This window comes from Ptiloglossa arizonensis, chromosome 7 (assembly GCF_051014685.1).
Source record: "Ptiloglossa arizonensis isolate GNS036 chromosome 7, iyPtiAriz1_principal, whole genome shotgun sequence".
Taxonomy (NCBI): Eukaryota; Metazoa; Arthropoda; class Insecta; order Hymenoptera; family Colletidae; genus Ptiloglossa; species Ptiloglossa arizonensis.
The window spans coordinates 5,998,204-6,019,070 of record NC_135054.1 but is presented as its reverse complement, the minus strand read 5'-3'; the positions used below and the strand labels follow the sequence as shown (position 1 = coordinate 6,019,070).

The window sequence follows — 20,867 nt, the reverse complement described above, 5'->3', positions numbered from 1 at the left end:
CTTTTCCGCGTACACTCTCTTCAGATCGTATATTTGATGAATTTGCAGTTGCTTTAATCATTTAACGAAGATCCGGGATAAAATATTTATCAAATGTGGTTGGAACGTGTTCGATGTACCAGAAAACTCTTTTGCGTCGAGCATTGCAACTCTTCAATTTCTGTGCCGTTTCTTTCAAATCATAGTCGAATTTAATCTTTAGCTGTTAAATTCTTTTTGAAAATGTTCTGCTAATACCATGCCTAATAATGTTTTCATTCTTTTGTACGTTTAAACAATTTTGTTACTGTTTTTTATTCGCTACGTTAGAACCAAATGTATATGACCTATTTTAAGAACAGAGAAACCGGTATACACATATGTGTATCTCAGCCTTAAATTTAGGAAATGTAATAACAAGAGACAGAGACTACTACACGTAGACTATAACGTTCGAGTAACGGCTTAAAAATCGTTCAAAGTATAATTCTAAAATGTACCAACGAACGAGAGCAATTAAAATTGTTCAGTGTTACACGAATAGTACTTTAGAGGTATGTACATACGTCAGGCTGTACATTACTGTGGTGGTGCGTGGGAACGTAACGAAATGCGTGTGTTCCCGAGAAAATGTGAAATGTTTAAGAGAGACGAGCGAGTAAAATGTTTGCTTCTTTCACGAGGTGTGAAAGAAAAGCGTTTGAACGGAACAACAGGGTGTTCGAACTGAAGTGTGAAAGACGAGCAATCGAGACGAGGCGCCATACTGTGGAATTTTGGTTGAACGTGACCAAATGCTTCTCGAGTGAGAAAGATTAAGAATTAGAAGGAAAAAGACGGTACACGTGTGAGAATGTAGGGTACGAGAGAAACGCGATCGACGTACTATTGGTCGAAGATTGGTCGAAGCGGATCGAGTCGAATCTAGCGAAAGTTTGCGTGGCCATCCTAGTTACAGTTTGTGCGTGTTGCTGTTATTTTATTTCTATTATTCAGTACACGTACATCCTAAAACTCTGTTCACCTTTGTTTCGCAACAAGATTCTTAGATTACTGTAACGTGGTAACCCTAAAGTTTGCCGACTAATCCTCAGGAATTATATTTATTTCCGATCGAGGGCAATTTCCTTTAGAAATTCAACGAACCTGAAAGCCTTCATCGTTGGTTGAATATAATTTACTCGTTTTCATTGACCTGAACGATACGGAGTGGAAATCCGTTGGATGGTACTCTTGTACTGTCTTAAATACAGTCTACCTGAATCTCTAATTAGTTCAATTTACTTGGAAGCATATACTAAGATACCTGTCCGTGGACGTATGGCATCTGGATTCCCGTTCATACGCGCGAAGCTCGGGGAGCTCGTGCCAGCCGTGGTATTTTAAGCGCAGACTCGCGGCTTTTCACTCAGTCCACGCCTCCCGCTTCAACCCTGTCGGGGGTTCAAGAGGAGCGAGGACGTGGAGAGGAGAGTGGAGGTGGGCGGTAAAGAGAGATGCTCCGAAAGGAGAGAACGGAGAGAGCGAGGCGGCAGCAACACGAGGGGGTAGGACGCACCCCCGTGACTCGGTATGACGTCACGGGGGTTGAATCAATATCACGGAGCCGTCCCTCCATCGGTCCTCGACTGCGAGAAAGACACCGAGTGTTCAGTACGGGGTGGCCTCCACGACCGTTAAGGACGCTTAGGGCACGTCGTTCTGACGAGGACAAGGAGAACGGTCACGGGTAGTATCGTACTCGTCACTCTCGATATTTTTCCGGCACATATTTTCATCTACGATTCAATTTCGAATCTTCCTTTCTCGACCGGTTGCGTTCGTCACCGTTCGTTAGAACGTGTTTACGCGAGAATGATTCGCGCGCGAAAGTGATCATCGAGAACGAACCGGACGTCGCTTCGATCACGGAAACGCGTGTGAGTGGTGGAATGAAGTTCGAGGATTGAAAACATCGTCCAGGCTTGATCTGTAAGTAGATTTTTCTAGCCTGGATCTTTCGGTAGCCTGTTTCGCGAATAAGTTTTTTTTTTTGTGGATTTCGTTGATGGCTTTGAAGATAGAGTATCGCGCGCGCGCGTGTGTGTGTGCGTGCGTGCGTGCGTGCGTGCGTGCGTGTGGTGTGTAGATGTCAATGTTTAGTCTTGTTTCGTCCGTTGCTGTTGTTATTCGATAATGTAAATGCGTGACACTGCTACCGTACTGTGAAATGTAGTTTAGTTTATCGATCGCGCCACACGTGAATCAGGTACAGTTGTATTCCGCGATCGCGAACATCTGTTTCGGAGGGCAATGAAAAAGGCAACATGTTGGAGAAAGCGATTCGTTCGTCGAATTTGTTGTTTGAAAAAAAAAAAAAAAAACAAAGAGAAATCATTCGTTTCGAAAAAGTAATACCCGATTCCTTCAATGATTACGTAAGACGCATTTCTATGCTACACCCGGCGATTGTATTTCACCTGAACGACATAAACAAAGTTGAACGAAGATCGTTGACCACGCAGGAATACGAATATCGATAACCATCGATAAACGTTCACGTCTAAATTTGAAAAAAGAATCCCAAATGCCGAGACACGGTTCAATTGCAACACGTTCACGATCGCGTCGTGTTAAGTTACGATCGAATCCAACGACCGAGGGCCTTATTAAGCGACTGCGACCCTCGACGAGACGATTCGAAAGTATTTCCGTTCTCCAGACCCGCTGTCGTTCGTTTCTTAGGAAATACGCACACTTCTGGAAGGATGCACGTCGCTCTTTCAGGTGAAGGACCGTACTGATCCGCACGATCGGTACTGGGAAACGTGGGCGAAGGAGAAAATCGAGGAGGAAGCAAAGGTAGCAGCAGGCTCGGTGAGTTGGGTGAAAATCGATGGCCATCAGCGCCCATGGGCGGCCTCGCGTTTAGAACAAGGAATAGCCCCTCCCAGAAGACCTCGCTCCGGTGGGGTGACTGCTGCCCCCCGAATCCCAATCCTCCGTCGTCGTCGGTCATCTGGAAGGACCGTCATCAGGACATGCCGCCGGTACCCGTGTGAGGCTGTCCCCCGCTATTGCGTGATTGTACACCGCGGGGTCTTCAGAGGTATCATGAACTTGTTGTTATTACCCTATAGAGAAAGAATCTTCTGTAACCGTTCGCGTTTCACCGCGCATGCTTCTTACGCTTCTTGCAACTACTGGAACTACCAATTGTAACCGATCTGTTCCGTACTATGGAGAATTTATAGTCGGTCGAACGTACTCTTCGCCGAGATTCCTAGCCGAACGTTTGCATAGTTTTCCCATTGTTTGCAAATGTTTTCTTAAGCACGACTCCCGAATTAATTACACCTTTACCCTTAATTCGCATCACGATCTTCACTGGTGACAGATGCTCGGTTCACATTGAACGGCAACGAAACTCCCATTATATCGACTTGTTGTTGCGACGATCGAATGGACGTTAGAAATCAAGCCCGATACGCATTTTCGTTTCTCAAATACGAATCGATAGTTGCTTCGATAACGTACCAACTTTGAAAATTTCATCGGTAGTATCTTCATCGCGCTAATTAAACAGTGCGAACGTTTCGATTTTCTTTGCCAATTCCATTCAATGGTGAGGCCTTGAACCTTCGTGCTTTGTTTACGCGCGGTGTGATATTTTTGTTTTTTCTTTTTTTTTTATGTCAGTACGGCTATGTGTTCCTTGTACAAGAGCTGGGTACCGCGAAGGGTAAAGCGGGACTAATGGGATTAGAGGGTGAATTCAGCCCAGCCAGGCGATTTAAATGCCTTCTGGGTAGGAACATAGAATTCACACTTAATTGCGCGCATTAGGTGCGAGCGAATCGACCGCAGCGTTAATCGAGTAGAAAAGCAAAATGAAACTTATACAAGGCGATTGAATTTCGAAAAAAAAAAAACGTAAATTCTTCGTAGTTTTCAACGGCGATTAACGTCCCAGCGAGCGAATCAATCAATGGAACAAAGAATGAGAATTTCCCAAGCTAAAGTCTTAACGATCAAGTTATTTTGATAACGCGGTAGTAGCTCTTTCTTCGTTTGTGTTCTTTGTATTATACTTTATCGGTACCTTTGATGCTTCAGGGGCAATGTTTCTTGTCTGCACACAGGTATCCGAACTTGTCGAGATCCGATCGGCCGCCGAACCTCTCGGACTTGCGTCTCCGTCAGTTCGAGTTCACGCAAGTGGACCCGTACTCACCGAAGATGATCAACATTGCCGGTATTATCTCAATCGTCCTATTCTACGTGCTGATCCTAGGCGTAGGAATATGGGCGGCCAGGAAGAAAGAAGCCGGGAACGACTCCGAGGAAGAAGTCATGCTAGCGGGTCGCTCAATTGGACTGTTCGTTGGAATATTTACGATGACGGCGACTTGGGTCGGCGGTGGTTATATCAACGGTACCGCCGAAGCGATCTACACGAGAGGACTCGTTTGGTGTCAGGCGCCATTCGGATATGCCCTCAGCCTTGTTTTTGGTAAGCTTTCCGACGCCTTTTCCTCTTTCTTTATTTTCATTTTCATCGATCGCGTTGCCATTTTATTTCATCTACTTGGGAATTTTATTTACAATATTTACTTCCAATTTATTTACCTCCAAGGGTGTTTCACTCTTTCATCGAGGAACAATTTATATCGAATTTAAACCGTTTTATTACCGATAAACTTTCGAAACAAACGAGTTTTTACACAATTTTAAATATTCTTTCGATCTTTTTCATTATCATTGTACAATTTATCAGCAACTATCATCGATCAAAATGTTACATCGGTTTTGGATTAACGTTCAACGTTCTACGTTACTTATAATAGTCGCTTAGTAATTGTTTCGTTATTAATTTCAACTGCTAAATTGAAATTATGTTCAACTGTTTTGTTTTTTTTTTTTTTTAATAATTATTCTTTTAATTCTGGTTATTTGTAGATAATACAAATAAAATCTTCAATGGCCAATTCATAGAATTCCATTAAATAAGGTTTTTTCTATTACTCTTATACTAACCGATTAAATTTTCCTAATATTATAATATTATATTTGTGATAATATTTTCTGTGAATTTTTGTATTACTTTTTATGTAATTGTGTTTTGCCGTTGACATCGAAAGCTTGTATAAAATTTGAATACATTTTAATGACATATACTTGTGAGAAAAGATAAATAAAGTTAAAATATTAACGTATTTTATATAACGATGCTTAAGACGAAAGTTATTTAAGAATACAAATTTCCATTCAATTAACAATTTAACAGCTGAAAATAATTAATATGTACATATAAACATATTTGAAATAAAGAATAAAGTTCAAGTTTGAATAGGCGCCTTTTCTTTCGTTATAATTAAACGTGTTGGTTCGATAAACTATCAGTGAAGAACATTAACAAGGTTTTATTTCTTGGACATTAGAAATCTTATACTCGTTCGAAAACTTTGCATTCTTGCGACGTAGCATAAACTGGTAGTAGAGTTGTCATAACAAAACCACTTAGACGCAACTTTTTAAGTAAAATTCCTTGTAGTCTCGAGAAAAGATAAACTCACATATATTCATTCATTGAAATTGTAGTATAAGCAAGATGTTGTAATGAAGTTTCTAAATGATTGTATCGAATAATGTGTGTACGCTAACAAAGAATACTCAATTTAGATTTGTTTTTCTTTCTTCGGCTCTTTGATATTAACAAATAATTGTAAAAAGGTTTTCCTTATTTAGCTAAGAGCAAATGATTCGGATCAAACACAGTCACATTTTAATTTCTCTGGAATTATGTTGGAGATATCTTAAAAATAAGACAAATTTGAAATTGGGCAACTATATAAATAATAAAAATATAACGAACCATATTTAGGTATTTACATACAAATACGAAATATAAAGAATGAAATTCGCATATCGTATAAGTAGATAAGTTATTGAGTTTTAACCGCTCGATGTTTAACAGTTTCATTTTTTATGTTCTAAAATATGATTCATCGTCTTTCGTTATTGATAAATTTTTATCGTAGATCCATTTAATTTTTGATTTCTTTTATTTGTAAGATATTTGAAACATGATTCTCGAACGAGACAGTACTACGTACAATCGAAATGTTGAAATATAATTTTGTTCGAGTTGAATCATTATTTGTCCTTATTGGTTCTTATGGACCGAGTAAGAAAGATCCCTTAACGATTTAACAAAGGAACCCTGGTTTATAGCCCTGGTTCGTACGGATAATATTTTAGTAATAAGAAATACCGTGTGGTTGATTGTTTTGTTCCAGGTGGTATATTCTTCGCAAACAAAATGCGGGAACAGGGGTACATCACGATGTTAGATCCTCTTCAAGATGCGTTTGGTGAACGCATGGGAGGTCTTTTGTTTCTTCCTGCCCTTTGTGGCGAGGTCTTCTGGGCTGCGGGTATTTTAGCAGCTCTAGGTGCTACATTAGCAGTCATCATCGATATGAACCAGGGTGCATCTGTTATTTTGAGCGCCTGTATCGCAGTTTTTTACACTCTCTTCGGAGGTCTTTATTCTGTTGCTTATACTGACGTTATTCAGCTTTTTTGCATCTTCATCGGGCTGGTAAGTTGAAAAACCTTTCTGCGTAATGTTAACGTACATTTCTGACTTTCGATCTCAGACTGAGATTGATTTTTAATAGTTGTTTACAACACGTTCTCTTTGTTACTTTAAAACTGATACAAAGTGGAATGTTTCTTTTCAAGAATTTATTGTATATATTTATTGTACTGTATTGTGGATTTATTGAAGCTAGAAAGAGTATAATTTAATTCGTGGCAAGTATTCAACGCGATTAATTAAATTTGTTAGCGTCGTGTAACGATTTGGTTAAAAAAAGAATACTCGAAACTTTCAATCATATTTTCGATGATTACATTTCTTTTGATATATTATTACCAAGTTTGTAACACAAATGTATTTTTCTAACAAGAAAAATAGTTATATTATATTGTGCGTATAAACCTATTGCTTTATATCAATGAACGGAGTAGCTTGACAAGATTTCGCATTATTTTCGTTTTGTTAAATTGCTCAATTAAATTGCCGAATCCTGTGGCGAAGGTAGCTTTACCAGATCGATATTAGGGCTTAGGCACTGCAAGTATTTATATTACCAAATTTGTCAGATGCTATGTAGGCAGTGACCTACTTTGCTCAAGAACATTGTCAGACTATTATTCCTTACAAACTTCATCAGATTAAGATCATTCTAAGAAGCAACGAAGGATTATTTGTAGCCTACTTTTGACACATGAAAATCTATTTTTGATACTCTATAAGGTGCAAATATTTTTTATACTTTAGTTTTGTTAATATTCCTCGAAATGTGCATCTTATACGTTTTACAGTAATATTAAATATATAAACTCCTAGTTCAAGAGATAAATAATAAATGATACAGTTTATTACAATTATGGTGATAATTTATTAAACGAAGATTGTTCAGGTATATTTTAGATAGCATACTGACAAAAATAATTATACAAAATTTTACATTTTACATTTTCTAGTTAAATATTGCTCATGAAAAACCAGCGATTCTTTTATTTTTCAATGTTTCTAATATATACTTTTCTTTAATTGTATTTCTTCGTTTCTTATTGCTTATTTCCCGATTAGCGTATTTGTATTATTCAATATTACAAATCTCATTTTTTTAAATTTCTAAAGTTCTTTATTGACAGATATACTTTTCGGTGTAAATGTGGGCGTAAATATTTATGTTTCGTTGATTGTAAAATCGCCTTTGATGGTTATCCATTTACTTTTATTAATAGCGATAAAATCAGACCTTCTATGAGATAATTATTCAGCAACGATGTACTATAAGCCAATGAATTGCAACATTGGTTACAAGTCAAGGATACTATTGACTGTATTTCTATCTGCAAATAATTATTTTACTTAAAAAGGAATCCTCTCAACGCTAGTTGTGCAGATTAGTCGTTTTATCGCGTTCCCTTTGAATTCCCATGTAATTCTCGATAATAAGACTATTACAGTATAATCTTTATCTCCAGGCACGAAATATCAAGTGGATCAAATATAATTCAATTTACATTCCTTGGAAAATACGTGAATCGTATTAAAGGTCCTTATATATTTTCAACAATTATAATGCATGTGCATTAGATTATAACGTTTAACAACAAGCAACAATTATAACGTTTAGCTATTTTAAAACAGCGTTTTAAACATAAACCATCGAAGAATTTAACAAATATTTATTCAAGTTTCAATTAAGTGCAACGGGAAATTTAAACGATCAACTTCAATATTCTACGAGATAAAGATTGTCATAGACATTGTGTTTCGAAATTTCTGCACTGCAATTTGGTTTTTGTTAATTATCCGAGTCCACCGTTTCAAACTTTTTCAAATTTATTTTTGATTGGCTATCGTCTCAGCTAGAATGAATGATATGAAATATTTCGAAAGATCGTGGAAGTAAATCGTGGAGTCGTAAAAACTTAAAATTCAATTTTTAGTGATACTTTTGCAATTTTTTGAGTCGTAAACAATGTATTTAGAGACCTCTAGATCGGAATATTTCTTAATAAAAGTTTTTCAAGTATGAAAACTTTTATTGATACTTATTCTCTAATCAGAATATTTTTGGTCTCTCCAATACTATGTGGGTAAGGTGAGAATAGATCGAAAGTATGGAATACCACTTTTTCATAAGAGGCTTTGTTTTCGAGAAAATTGATTTTAAACATTTGTCGGGGACACGTGCGATCTTGTACAACTTGGCGGACATGTCTGTCTATTATTCATTACTTCCACTTGTGTTGGTGTTCGTAACCATTAACAACGATATCGTATTATCTGTTTTGTTATACCTATTTTATATCTGATGTTTTTGTTGCTTTCACTTTCTTTCCTTAGCTTTTGTATGCAGAATCTATTTCTTTTGTACCCAATGAGAATCTAAAATAATAAAGAAATCGAAACGTCGTATAAACATTCTCCAACATTAAATAGCCTGAAAATTTCATAATTTGTAATTATAACAGTGTATTATTGATAAGATAGAAGAATAAACAGTTACATATGTGTTTTTATTTAATTTTTTCCCCTTATTGTGTATGGTTACGATACTTTTCCTTTAATTGAAAATGACTCAAAATATCTTAAATAAATAAATAAATAAATAGCTTGCCTAAGACTGACGTCGTATTCATTTTTTTTAGATATTTTAATCGGTTTTAACATGGATAGAAAACAATAAAGTCGACGGAAGATAAATACCATACGATCATTAATATTTACAAACGCAAACATAAATAAAAATAATGAGTAATGGACAGGGGCGTTAGTTATGTTGTACTCAATCGTACTTAAAAATAAAAGCTCGTTTGCACTAAAAATCATTGAAGTAAGTTGTATACGTTAAAACCTTTGAAGAAATTTATGAAAGGAAAAGTTCCAATACGTATGTATGTATCCCAAAATTGGTATTTAAACTGTTCATGTTTAATGTGGTGTGAGTTGACATTTTTCCATAAATATCAATCGATTTGCTTAACGCGTTTGTAATATTATAATCATCACACGCGATTTTATCCATTTTAATTGTTCACACCTGAGCGATAAATGCGTTGGCTGAGTTGTGCTAAATCGCGTACGTGTCCAACGAATTTTTAAAATAATTTTCCTCGGAAAGCAAAGCTTATTTAAAAAAAGAATGTATTTTACGTTTTCGATTTATTTCCACCAAATAATTCAAACTTCACCCACCTTGTATATGCTATTATAAAAGAAATTAAACGTTATTTGACACGCAGTTGCCGAAGAAACAGTGTTATTTCTATTATAGTGGATGTGTATTCCTTTCGCCTGGTCGAATCCGAAGGTAGAATCCCTTAGTTCCATGGATGTGGATTGGATCGGTGAAGTGGAGCCGGAGGAATATTGGTCTTACGTAGATTACGGGCTCTTGTTGATATTCGGTGGCATTCCGTGGCAAGTGTACTTTCAACGGGTCTTGTCTTCGAAAACGGCAGGAAGAGCCCAAGTGTTGAGTTATGTGGCTGCGATAGGTTGTATCCTGATGGCTATTCCGCCTGTCTTGATCGGAGCAATCGCCAAAGCAACGCGTAAGTGTCAATGTTCCATGTTTATATTTCAATATGTAGTATCGGTATTTAATTGCTTAGAATATTTCGATTTATTTTCATTTGAAGCACACCTTTGTCTGTAAAGTATCAGTGTCGTTTAAACGAAGTTTTTCTTCGCGCATCTATACGTTGCGTATAGCGAACTACGCTACATTGTTCGCTATCTACAGACAACGTTCTTTCTACGTATTTTTATCTTGTCCTTGGATTACTTATTTATACAACCCTCCTTGTTGTGCAAAATATATAAGGAAGGTTATTCGTATTATGAATATTATAAACCTCTCTTTCTATAAACTTTACTATATATCATACTCGTTTGGTAAATTTTGTTACCGTACTCACATTTTCATTAGAAGAAAATATAGTTTAAGCATATAATAAATAAGATTACATTGATTGTTTTCTTTGATAGAGCAGGTAGAAAAATGGTAAAACAAATTTTACAAGTAACGAATATGTATCAGAAAGGCACAGAGAACTAAAAAGAGCGAGTGTCGATTTTTAGTAAAATAAAACTAGATTTTGAGACGAGAACCTAAAGTTAGAGATAAAAATTCCATTAAGATCGGACATATGCGTACAAACATTCAGTGCAAAATGTTTTTTTTTAATAGACAACACGTGATTAGAAATGTGCATCTTTGTGATTGAACTAGTATATTTTCAAAAGTCGCGTCGATTTAAAATTGCTTTCAAAAAATGTTTTCAAAATTTCTTGATTAAAATACTTTGCTTGCCTATGGGTTCGAAAGTAAAAGATATACTCGGTCAAGAAAAAGAATTCGTAACGAAACAGTTTGAATCCGAACATTTGTTCCTTTCGTGAAATGACTAAAATTATTTACTCGAACCGCTTAAATGTTCCAAGGCACCCGTAATAAGGAGCTCTAATTTCACTGTAGTGATAATAAATTCGACATCGTTTTTGTGCCTTTTTCTACACGCTGTTTCTCCTTGTTTGGCTCAAGAGGACAGAAACATGTTTCATGGGTCCCCGAAGCTAAAGGGGATTGAATTAGACCCGGTTTGCTCCGTATCCACCCCTCTCCCTCAGCCACAACATTCGTAGGCTACTTGACATTTCGTACTATTGCAGAGAGAGAACTGCTGGTATTTACAAGGTTCCAGGGCTAAGAGAGTCGGTGCTCTAACGGAAGGGTGTGTGGGCGAAGGGTGCCTTGATATCCCACAGCGTGTACAATAGCGTGGGATTTTGTCATATGGCGTTCTCGTTGCGAGGGCGAGGGTAGTAATGCGACTCGTCCAGTAACACGGAATACAATAGAATCACCGGAACTAATGCGATACACCGTATCGGTATCTTGTGTATTTTTATTCCGGTAAAAAAAGACAAACAAGTTCTTGCTGAACACACGCGTCAAGGACAGCGTTTCCCAAGCTTCTTTAGACACCCCAGCCCCGAGGGGTCCGGGGCATCTTTTAGAAGATTTCTTCACATTAAAAAGAAAGAAAAGAAAAAAACTTCTTTGGACACGGAACACTTTTTATCTCACCGTATCGCGATACATATACGGAACAATGGCATTCCTTTGCTGCTACCTGGTTCTTAAATCAAAAAGCGTATAATTGAACCTCGAATGAGCTTCACTTTTACACACGAAATAAATGAAAAGTGCACGTTTACAAATATACAAATCGGTCAGAGCGGAAGTTTTATTATACACAATACGAGAAAAGTTATACATATATGTTTCACAGCAACGCAAATTATGATTTTTAAAAGGATTATTGGCTCTTCGTAGATACAATTAGTAGATTATTAATTTTTTTTTATACGAGTATTTCAATTTATGGAGTCCGCATAAAACCGACGAAAATAAAAAAGTTTTCTGTGTTACTATACTAATAATCGAAGTAAATAATGTTACATATATTATACACTGGAAACACTGGTAACGTCGAACTTTTCATAAATGATTTGTAACGCTTATTTCTAATAATGTTTATTACTCGATATATCCTTGGTATTGCTATGTAATGTTTATCATCACATTTTGTTGTATCTCCGTGTTGTGTCTTTTAATTTTATTCGTGGTCCTTTTGCCGGATAAATAAATATCGATGGCTCTATCAATGTTATCATTTCCATTATGCGTGCTGGCTTCAAATAGCATACTTTTTTTTCTTTTTTATCTACATAGATTTGGTACATTCTTTTACACACAATGTACTATTCATATTATAATTTTGTTTGGACAAATCGTAATCTTTGTACTACAATTATTACAATTCATTTCACTATTTTTTTATTTTCAAATTTTTTACGAGCGCTTATAAAAATCAGTCTTTGAAACGCAAAAATTGTTCTAATTTACTCGTCAAGATTATATCGTGTTTTACTTTATTCTAATACGAGAGCACGAATCATTTAATAATATTTAATATATGTATCTTACTTTATCTTTAACTTATGAAAGTTTTAACGATATGAAAAGCTTCTGGCCACGTACACTGGTACTTTTCAGACAGTTGAAATTAAGATGTATCATTTACACAGTACATATTTACTTTGGGGGAGGAGGGAGAGTACGTGTTTAATCTTTTTTCTTGTTTTGAACGTCATTGACACAAATTTCTAATGTGTACTCACATACGGTAGTCCCCGGTAATACACAATGGAATGGAGTTGACTCGATAACATACAAACGGAATAAATAATATTTTTGTTCCACGAATCGACCTATCGACCTAGATTTATCTCGATCTGTAATCGAGTCTTGTACGTTTCTTCGTACGAAGAAAGTGAATGGGATTCACAGAAAAAATTTTGCATTACGTGCATTACGAACCACTAACGCAAAATTACAATTTTTCATGACATCGTTATGAAACTATTACTAATGGATTGATAAAGTTTTTTCGATGAAAATAAGTTCAACCGAGTTTGACCGCATTCTGTTTTTAATTACAAGTCGTGCAAATCATTTCTCAAAGTTTTCTATCACGTATAGTTAAAAATAACCCGAAATATGTTGTGTTTCAATTTATTTTCATCAGCTCAATCTCACGTTTGTTTTCCAAATCACTCTGTGCTCAAACACAACACCAGATTTTTCATCCATTAATAGTTTGCACAACTCTTTCTCTCCAGTTTGATTTATTTCTCCAATTTATTTCATCCGTTTCATATTTAATTGTTTGCATTTGTTTCTATAATATCTTCGAGATTGGATTTAAATTACTCCAAATTATTCTTCATATTATTTACAATACACGTACACTTTATTTGTGTGCTCAATAAAGATGTTTAATAATGATAACAATAACAATAATAATAATAATATTCATAAGTTTAATTTTTATTAGAGCACACAGCGGTAGGAATGATTCCATTGATTCATGTAACCGGGGACTATCGTTCAGAGTAACGATATTTTATAAACGATTTGCATCGAATATATGCAATTTCCATGTATCATACATTTGTAGTAACGGTAAGATTTTTAAACTCTGTTGTAGCTTGGAACGAAACGGGATACACCGGTCCTTATCCTTTAACCGTGGATCAAACAAGCATGATTCTACCAATGGTTTTGCAGTATTTGACACCAGATTTCGTTTCCTTTTTCGGGTTAGGCGCAGTATCGGCAGCAGTGATGTCTTCGGCAGATAGTAGCATCCTTTCGGCTAGCTCCATGTTCGCCAGAAACGTGTATAAATTGATCTTCCGTCAGAGGGTAAGTTCTTCGACTTTACGTAGAACGTCGTTGCTTTATTTTTAACTCCGTGTCATATCATACATCCGATCGTTCAACGTTTCGACCACTATCGCTTCTGACTTTGATCGATATCGTGTATCGCACGGGACGGATCATCGTTACCATCATAATCATTTTCAAATTGTCATTACCATTACCATTACCATCGTCATCATTGTAGATTGAATTATTGGACGATTTCGATCGGTGTCGCGTCTGACTTGGTTTGAAATTGTGTGCCGCACGGCGAATCATCATCGGCATCATGATCATTTCCGTTATTATCGTTACCATTACCATCGTCATCATTGTATGTTCTTCGAACTGGGACGTGTAAGCGCAAGCGAGATCGTTTAAGAGCTAATACGAACCATCGTTCGAGTCTCCATTTTTCATTGCTGGTTCGTAGTCAAAGTGAACGCAAATAGCAGACTTCAAGACAAACAAGTAACCGTACCTCGATAAGCAGGAACGTTTCAGGTAATCTCCGTCAGAACGACATAACGATCGTGGAATTTGAAAGTTCTGTTTCCGCAATTGGTCCGTGCAGCTTCTTTTAACCGTTCTACTTTACACGTGTACGAATATGGTTCGTGTGTCGCCGGAAGAGATTACTCCTCACGATATGAATACACATACATACATACATACATAGCTGCGGTAGTCCTTTGTTCCAGCATTCGTTTCGTTGTCGCTTCTCGAAGTAAAGTAACCATATCGAATGTACCCACACTCCGTAAAATGTCGTCCGACTGCATAAAATCGCATCGTTTGTATTCACGTAACGACGCCTCGCTATTATCGTCATCACGTTCCATGTCTCTTCGTATACGCTTGAAATCTTCACTTTATCACGCGTCCACATTCTCAAACGATACAGCCGATCGTAGAATCGAATCGACGTCTGTGCTCTCTACTACCCATTTCCCCCTTGAACAGGCGTCGGAAATGGAGATCATCTGGGTGATGAGAGTGGGAATAGGCGTAGTCGGCGTATTGAGCACGGTGATGGCGTTGACGATACCTTCGATCTACGGGCTTTGGTCCATGTGCTCGGACCTGGTCTACGTGATCCTCTTCCCACAGCTATTGATGGTGGTCCACTTCAAAGAATACTGCAACACTTACGGCAGTCTGTCCGCTTACATAATAGCTTTCCTGGTGAGGATCAGCGGCGGTGAACCGTTGATGGGTCTACCCGCGTTGATCCACTATCCGGGATACGACGAGGAAACAAACACCCAGGCGTTTCCCTTCAGAACCATGGCGATGTTGATGTCGTTGGTAACATTGATATGCGTGTCGTATGGTACGCAAGTTGCCTTCCTCACCGGTAGATTGGCACCTGGCTACGATATCTTCAAGTGTGTCGTTAATATACCGGAAGACGTCGAAAGGGTCGGGCCAGACCCGGCAGAAGGTGAACAAATGGCTGTCCTGGCTGCCGGTGCCGGTAGGCTATACGGTAGCAAGGACGAATCGAACGGACGAGTCAATCCTGCACTCGAGCCGGACTACGATATGGATCCGGGATACAAGGTTACCGGGGCTCCGGAAGGTGTCGTCGGTGGAGGCGGCGGAGGTGGAGCCGGTGTACAGCTGGTGCCCCATGGACCGAACGTGCCACGACAGTCACAATCCAGCACCGCGTTCTAATTCCTGGTTCCGTAATCGGATGCTGTGACCAACAATAAACGCGGCGGTGTAGGTCCGTGTTTCGTTGTCGTTTACCATTTCGTTCGATCGTTTATTTTTTACTCTATTTCTCTCCAACGTACCTCTCACTTTCTCCCCGTTTAGAAATCACTATGGACCGGAAGGATATTTTTTCTAGATAGGTGTCGTCAACCTATCGGTGTACAAAGTTCACACTATACAACAAACGACAAGAACCATTCCAAGGTGTCGCGTCCTATCGATACAGCCTTGCGATGATACGGTTCTTGTCGCTTGCACGGTCTTTCTTAAAATTAACTTTTCTTTTACATCTTTTACGTTACGTTTGAAACATTCTGCTTCGTTTTTATCATTTCTTTCGATGTTATTTCAATTTTTCCTCCTCGCTCAGCGTCCCCGAAGCTCCGAGGCGAGCACGCGTTCAGATCCGTGTCGTGTTCCGATCCGTGTTTTTCGTTCGTCAACTTTCAATGACGCCGAAACCAACAAGCTCGAACGAACACAACGCGGCACCGAACCGAGAGTGCGAGAGTGCATTATGAAAAATCGAAGCTTCCCGGACCGTTGGGCGAGGCCGTTCCTGCCTGTACCGCCAATTAGGCCTAGTAAAATGATATTCATATATAATTATATATGTGCGCGTACATGTATAATTATACATAACTATACGATATATTTAGAGTTTATCGAGCCGCTTGAGAGAACCAACGTCTCGATGCACCGACCGATCCGTCCCCGTTGCCACCGAGTGTTTCGGAACGCGTCGTGAGAGATTCAGAGGGAACGATGGAGCTGAATCGATTGTTATGCCTCGTTCATTAGATATTAATACAGAACGAGCGGCTGCCAGCCGCGTTCAGAATAGAGTTTACGGGCGAACGTTGCGCACGAAGATTTTAGAACAAATCGAATTAGGCGGATCACGTCATCGTTTGTCAGCCTTCTTCCATGCAGTGTGTCCCCGCATCCTGTACGTTCACGAGATCGATGTTGGGTGCGAGCAAAACGAAAAAAAAAAAAAAAAAAAAAAAACAAAAAAACGAAAAAAAAACAATGAGAGAAAAATGATAAAACGCTTTTGTACTCGCGATCGAATCGATTGTTCTTCCCTTCCTTGATCTGACCGGGTGTCGAACGATAAACGAAGTTAGATGTTAGAAGTTAGCTTCGCAGTCGTTTGTCGAGTCGTTCGGGATTTTTCTGCAACTCGCGCACAAGAAGTTGTAAACGCGTTTGAACTTTCTTCGAGGATGGTAATTCGCGCGCAAACACGCGAGAACCAACACTTTCCCGTTTTAATTGACGTTGTAAATATGCCCATCGTAAGCAAGTTCCTTAACGTGTGTGCAGTTATCGAGTGCAACGGACACTTTGGGTTCCACAGGTGCGTGTCAATGGTACGTGTATCGCGGAATGCTAGTCCATTCATAAGGCGATGCGTGAGTCAATGGAGTATCATTCAGACGGATCGGCCGTGGCACAGATTCGTTGTGTTTATTATACGGTATATATACATATGTATATATACTATATATTATAAAGTGTATGATATAATCGGTATCAAAACGAGACGAATGCTTTACCGTTACCAAAGTGGAACATCAGATCTCTCTATACATATACAATGTACACATTATACATACACACGAGAAGACTAATACCGTAGTTGTTAACATCGCAGATACGAATTATCGCCACCATTGTTAATTTTGAGAATCGATTTATCCTATTGTTTAAACGTAGTTATCACGTTGTCCGCGATGATCGCGCGTTAATGCCTATGTAGTAGTGTTATTGCTCATCCGTAGTTGCTCATTCCATTGTTTATAGCCAAAAAAGAAAAAGAAGAAAAAAAAAAAATGGAAAAAGAAAAAACGACGAAAAGGTAACGGAAAATACAGCGTTCGCGTATGTGATTGTTAAGCGAGTAATTCCTGCTCAACGTCCGAATTTCACGGTGTTTCCCCGCGAGCCCGAATTCTTCATCGTCTATCGAAAGTTCCGTTCGAAAAACCGCGAAGGACGCGACAGAGAACGTAATTGAAGAAACCTACGAAGAAAACTACGCCTCCTCCACCTCCTCCTACCGTTTTCGTTAATATTTATTCATGGGATACTCGCGCGGTATCTCGAGATACCGAAAGTTGCAGATTTTACCATGCGAAGCGTAAAGGTCCATTTATACACAACCGTGCCGTGTCCGAATGTTAATACCTTTTAATTTATATACGATCGGAGGAGGTCTGGGATGTACCGACACGCCAATCAGTGTAGAATTTCACGTTGTAAAGTGTAGAGCCTGTAGCAAAATGCCGTTTCCGATTGAACGTTTAGCTCTAATGACAATACGTTCGAACGAAGAAGAAGAAGAAGAAGAAGAAGAAGAAGAAGAAGAAGAAGAAGAAGTAGAAGAAGAAGAAGAAGAAAAAAGTAAAACATCAACGAAAGAAAAGACGGTTCAGTGTACATCCGTTATGGCAAAAGCACGATAAAAAAGGAGAATTCAATATTTATAAAGAATTGATAGACCATAAACGAAAATTTTACGAATACTTCAGGATGACACAATACTCTTTCAATGTCACGCTGGATAAAAACACGTTCGATCGGTTTCTCATCGTTCGTTTCCAACGTAACTCGATGTCGCGTACTGAATCAATGAACCGATCCAATTGAACTGCTTTTTGTTACTAACTGTGAAGTGCGCGTTCAAACACGTTTATACAAACCCGTGCTAGGTGCGTGTTGCTCCGTGGCCAGTCCGGGAAACCGAGAAAATGGCCAACTCTCGTCTAATGACGGATACGGTACGGGTTATGTGCTAACCGTTCGATATAAAATTGTAGTAAAAGATTCTACAGTTGTGTATAAATGGACCTTTATTTTTTCGTTAGCGAATGCACGTTGGAAGCTCGGTTCGTTGCTAGATTTCTACAATCCTTCGATCTTTCCGTGTACGAATCGAATCGAACGTTGCACCGAACGAAAGCGACCCCCCATGGTTTCGGTTGAATTTATCGTTATCGTGTCCCGTTCCTCTCTCCGAAGAACGATAATAAGATATTCGGCCGCGAAACGAAACGCCATCGTTTTCCACGAAAGTTCAATAATGGAGAGGTCAATTCGTTCAACCTGCCAATTTGGAATGATCTTCTTTCTCGCGACGCAATAGACGAAGAAAGCGACGACGGAGGACGTTTCCGGTCGGAAGTAGCTTTTTAGCGCGCGCAACAGCATACGGGACGTGTCGCTTGTTAAGCGGGGTGCTTCGCGCGACGACGAAGGTGAAATTATGTCTAGACGGTTGACAGAGAGGAGAGAATGTTCCCAGCGCATCACGGTGCAGTACACACACACACACACACACACACACGTACACACAAGCGCATCTTCCATGTATTTTCATTTGGCTGTTTTCAACGGATAGAAGACTTTCACTCGGGTATTAAACCTCCAACAAGACGGCTGGTCGAAGCGTGTTGCTCGCGGACAACGAACAGGAACAACAATTATTGTTATTACATTTCCAGCAAGGCCACTTTACAGCAGGTAACCGCGGGCAGCCATCTCCCTTTTACGACGAGAAACTGAATTAGACGACCGTAAAATGTTTCTTTGTCAGCGACCGAAATTGCACGTTACGAAGATTGAAGGAACAATTAGTCAGGCAAGAGATAGTGAAATTAAAGATTCCGGGTTCGTTGTATTTGATCGGCTCGAAGCTCGTTGCTCGATGAGAGATATCATCGAGCACGATACGTCATCGAATAATCGAAAATACATATACAGGGTGGCCACTGAAAGACCGGATGTAACGAAGCAAAAATAACTTTAGAGACACGTGTTTCTTTAAGTTTCTATTATTCTGTTTGGAAATGTAATTAATGGACTTTTTTTTAATATTGTCTGGGGAAAGTAACATCCCTCGAGTGACCACCATCTTCTCGCTCACAAATACAGGCTCTTTCCACAGCATTTTCCATGACCGTACTCAAGGTTTCAGAACGTAAACGTCAGATTTCGGCTCGAATGTTTTTCTTAAGTTTTTGAATTGTTCGAGGTTTATGTACGTAATCCCGTTCTTTCAAGAAATCCCACGAAAAAATGTCTGGTGCAGTTAAACCAGGTGAACACGGACACCGAACAAATATTTTCTCCGAGTTTCAATAATTCATCTTTCACTGGAGTAGAAAGACTCGGTGAACTTTACTTGTTGTTGGGCATACGTAGCCATTTTGATCTCCAAGGAATACTCTATAACGTATAAAATAAGAAAATAAAAAAAATTGAAAATGAACAAATTATAACTTTTGCAAACCCTTCAGTCTTTCAGTGGCTACGTACAAATAACCGTATTTTGTATAAATAACCGTAATTCCATAGAATTACGAGGTCGATATAATCAATTCGAAAATATTCTTTTAAACGATATTTTCGTAAGAGGGAATATCGGTCTTCAAAGTTGTTACCGTTGATATTTCATAGAACTTTTTTACATTTTTACCGATAACGATCGCAAGCCAAGAGTATGCTTTGAACCCCGAAATTGATTTGACTAATCGTCGAGCGACACGAAAGAGAAGATCTTCCTCGACGGGTTAACACGGACTCCAAAATCCATTACCGGTTTGTTCGACCAATTAAATTTCGTTAAAAGTAGTGTCCGTACACTGCACAAAGGGGAATAAGAAACTCGTAATACGTAGATGGATGCTGTTTTGTAGATGCGTCGGTACAGTACAAACCTGACACATTGTAGCGGCATAAATGTTAACAATAAAATGACCATGGTCACTAACATATCAAGTAACGTTGCATCGTAATCAACGATTACAAAACGAGAAACCTATACATATCATGATGCGTGTTACACACACATATATATATATATATATATATATATATATATATATATATGTATGTATGTATGCATGTATATACGTATGTATGTATATAGGTAAGTATGTACGTACGTACGTACGTACGTATGTATGTATGTATGTATGTATGTGTGTACGTACGTATGTACGTATGTATGTATGTATGTGTGTACGTGCGTATGTACGTATGTAGGTATGTATGTATATATATGTACATGCATACATGCGCGCACACACACAGACACACACACACGTATATATATGTTAGGTATATTAGAGTATAAGATAAAGAAGTAAACAGGAAGGGAGCATAATTACGAATGAAACAAAAAAATGAAAATACGAAAAATAATGTGTATATACATCCTATACATATATACATATATGCGTTTATCCTCTCGCAAAAGCGATCGATGGGTTCGTAACTCGGTCGAATTAGAGGGACTCGTTTTATTTTTCGTGAACA

At 38.3% G+C, this 20,867-nt stretch overlaps 1 protein-coding gene across 2 annotated transcripts; it reads left to right on the top strand.

Annotated features, from left to right (window-relative positions):
• Window positions 1-1,650: 1,650 nt before the first annotated feature.
• On the top strand, window positions 1,651-20,321 carry Cht (choline transporter). Of its 2 annotated transcripts, none has more exons than XM_076316298.1 (7): window positions 1,651-1,950; window positions 2,746-3,067; window positions 4,101-4,471; window positions 6,258-6,562; window positions 9,822-10,101; window positions 13,606-13,823; window positions 14,784-20,321. In XM_076316298.1, exons 3-7 carry the CDS (start codon window positions 4,198-4,200, stop codon window positions 15,498-15,500), a joined length of 1,794 nt encoding a protein of 597 aa, XP_076172413.1. In that variant the 5' UTR covers window positions 1,651-1,950; window positions 2,746-3,067; window positions 4,101-4,197; the 3' UTR covers window positions 15,501-20,321. The 2 variants fall into 2 exon arrangements, with proteins under 2 accessions (XP_076172413.1, XP_076172414.1); XM_076316299.1 differs by having other exon boundaries at window positions 2,704-3,067.
• The last annotated feature ends 546 nt before the right edge of the window (window positions 20,322-20,867 follow it).

Excerpts from the sequence above, each read along its gene's own strand:
- Cht (XM_076316298.1), top strand. The coding sequence starts at position 4,198 with ATGATCAACATTGCCGGTATTATCTCAATCGTCCTATTCTACGTGCTG. Across the intron at positions 10,102-13,605 it reads AGCAATCGCCAAAGCAACGC|CTTGGAACGAAACGGGATAC; the intron begins GTAAGTGTCAAT and ends ACTCTGTTGTAG. Across the intron at positions 13,824-14,783 it reads AATTGATCTTCCGTCAGAGG|GCGTCGGAAATGGAGATCAT; the intron begins GTAAGTTCTTCG and ends CCCCTTGAACAG.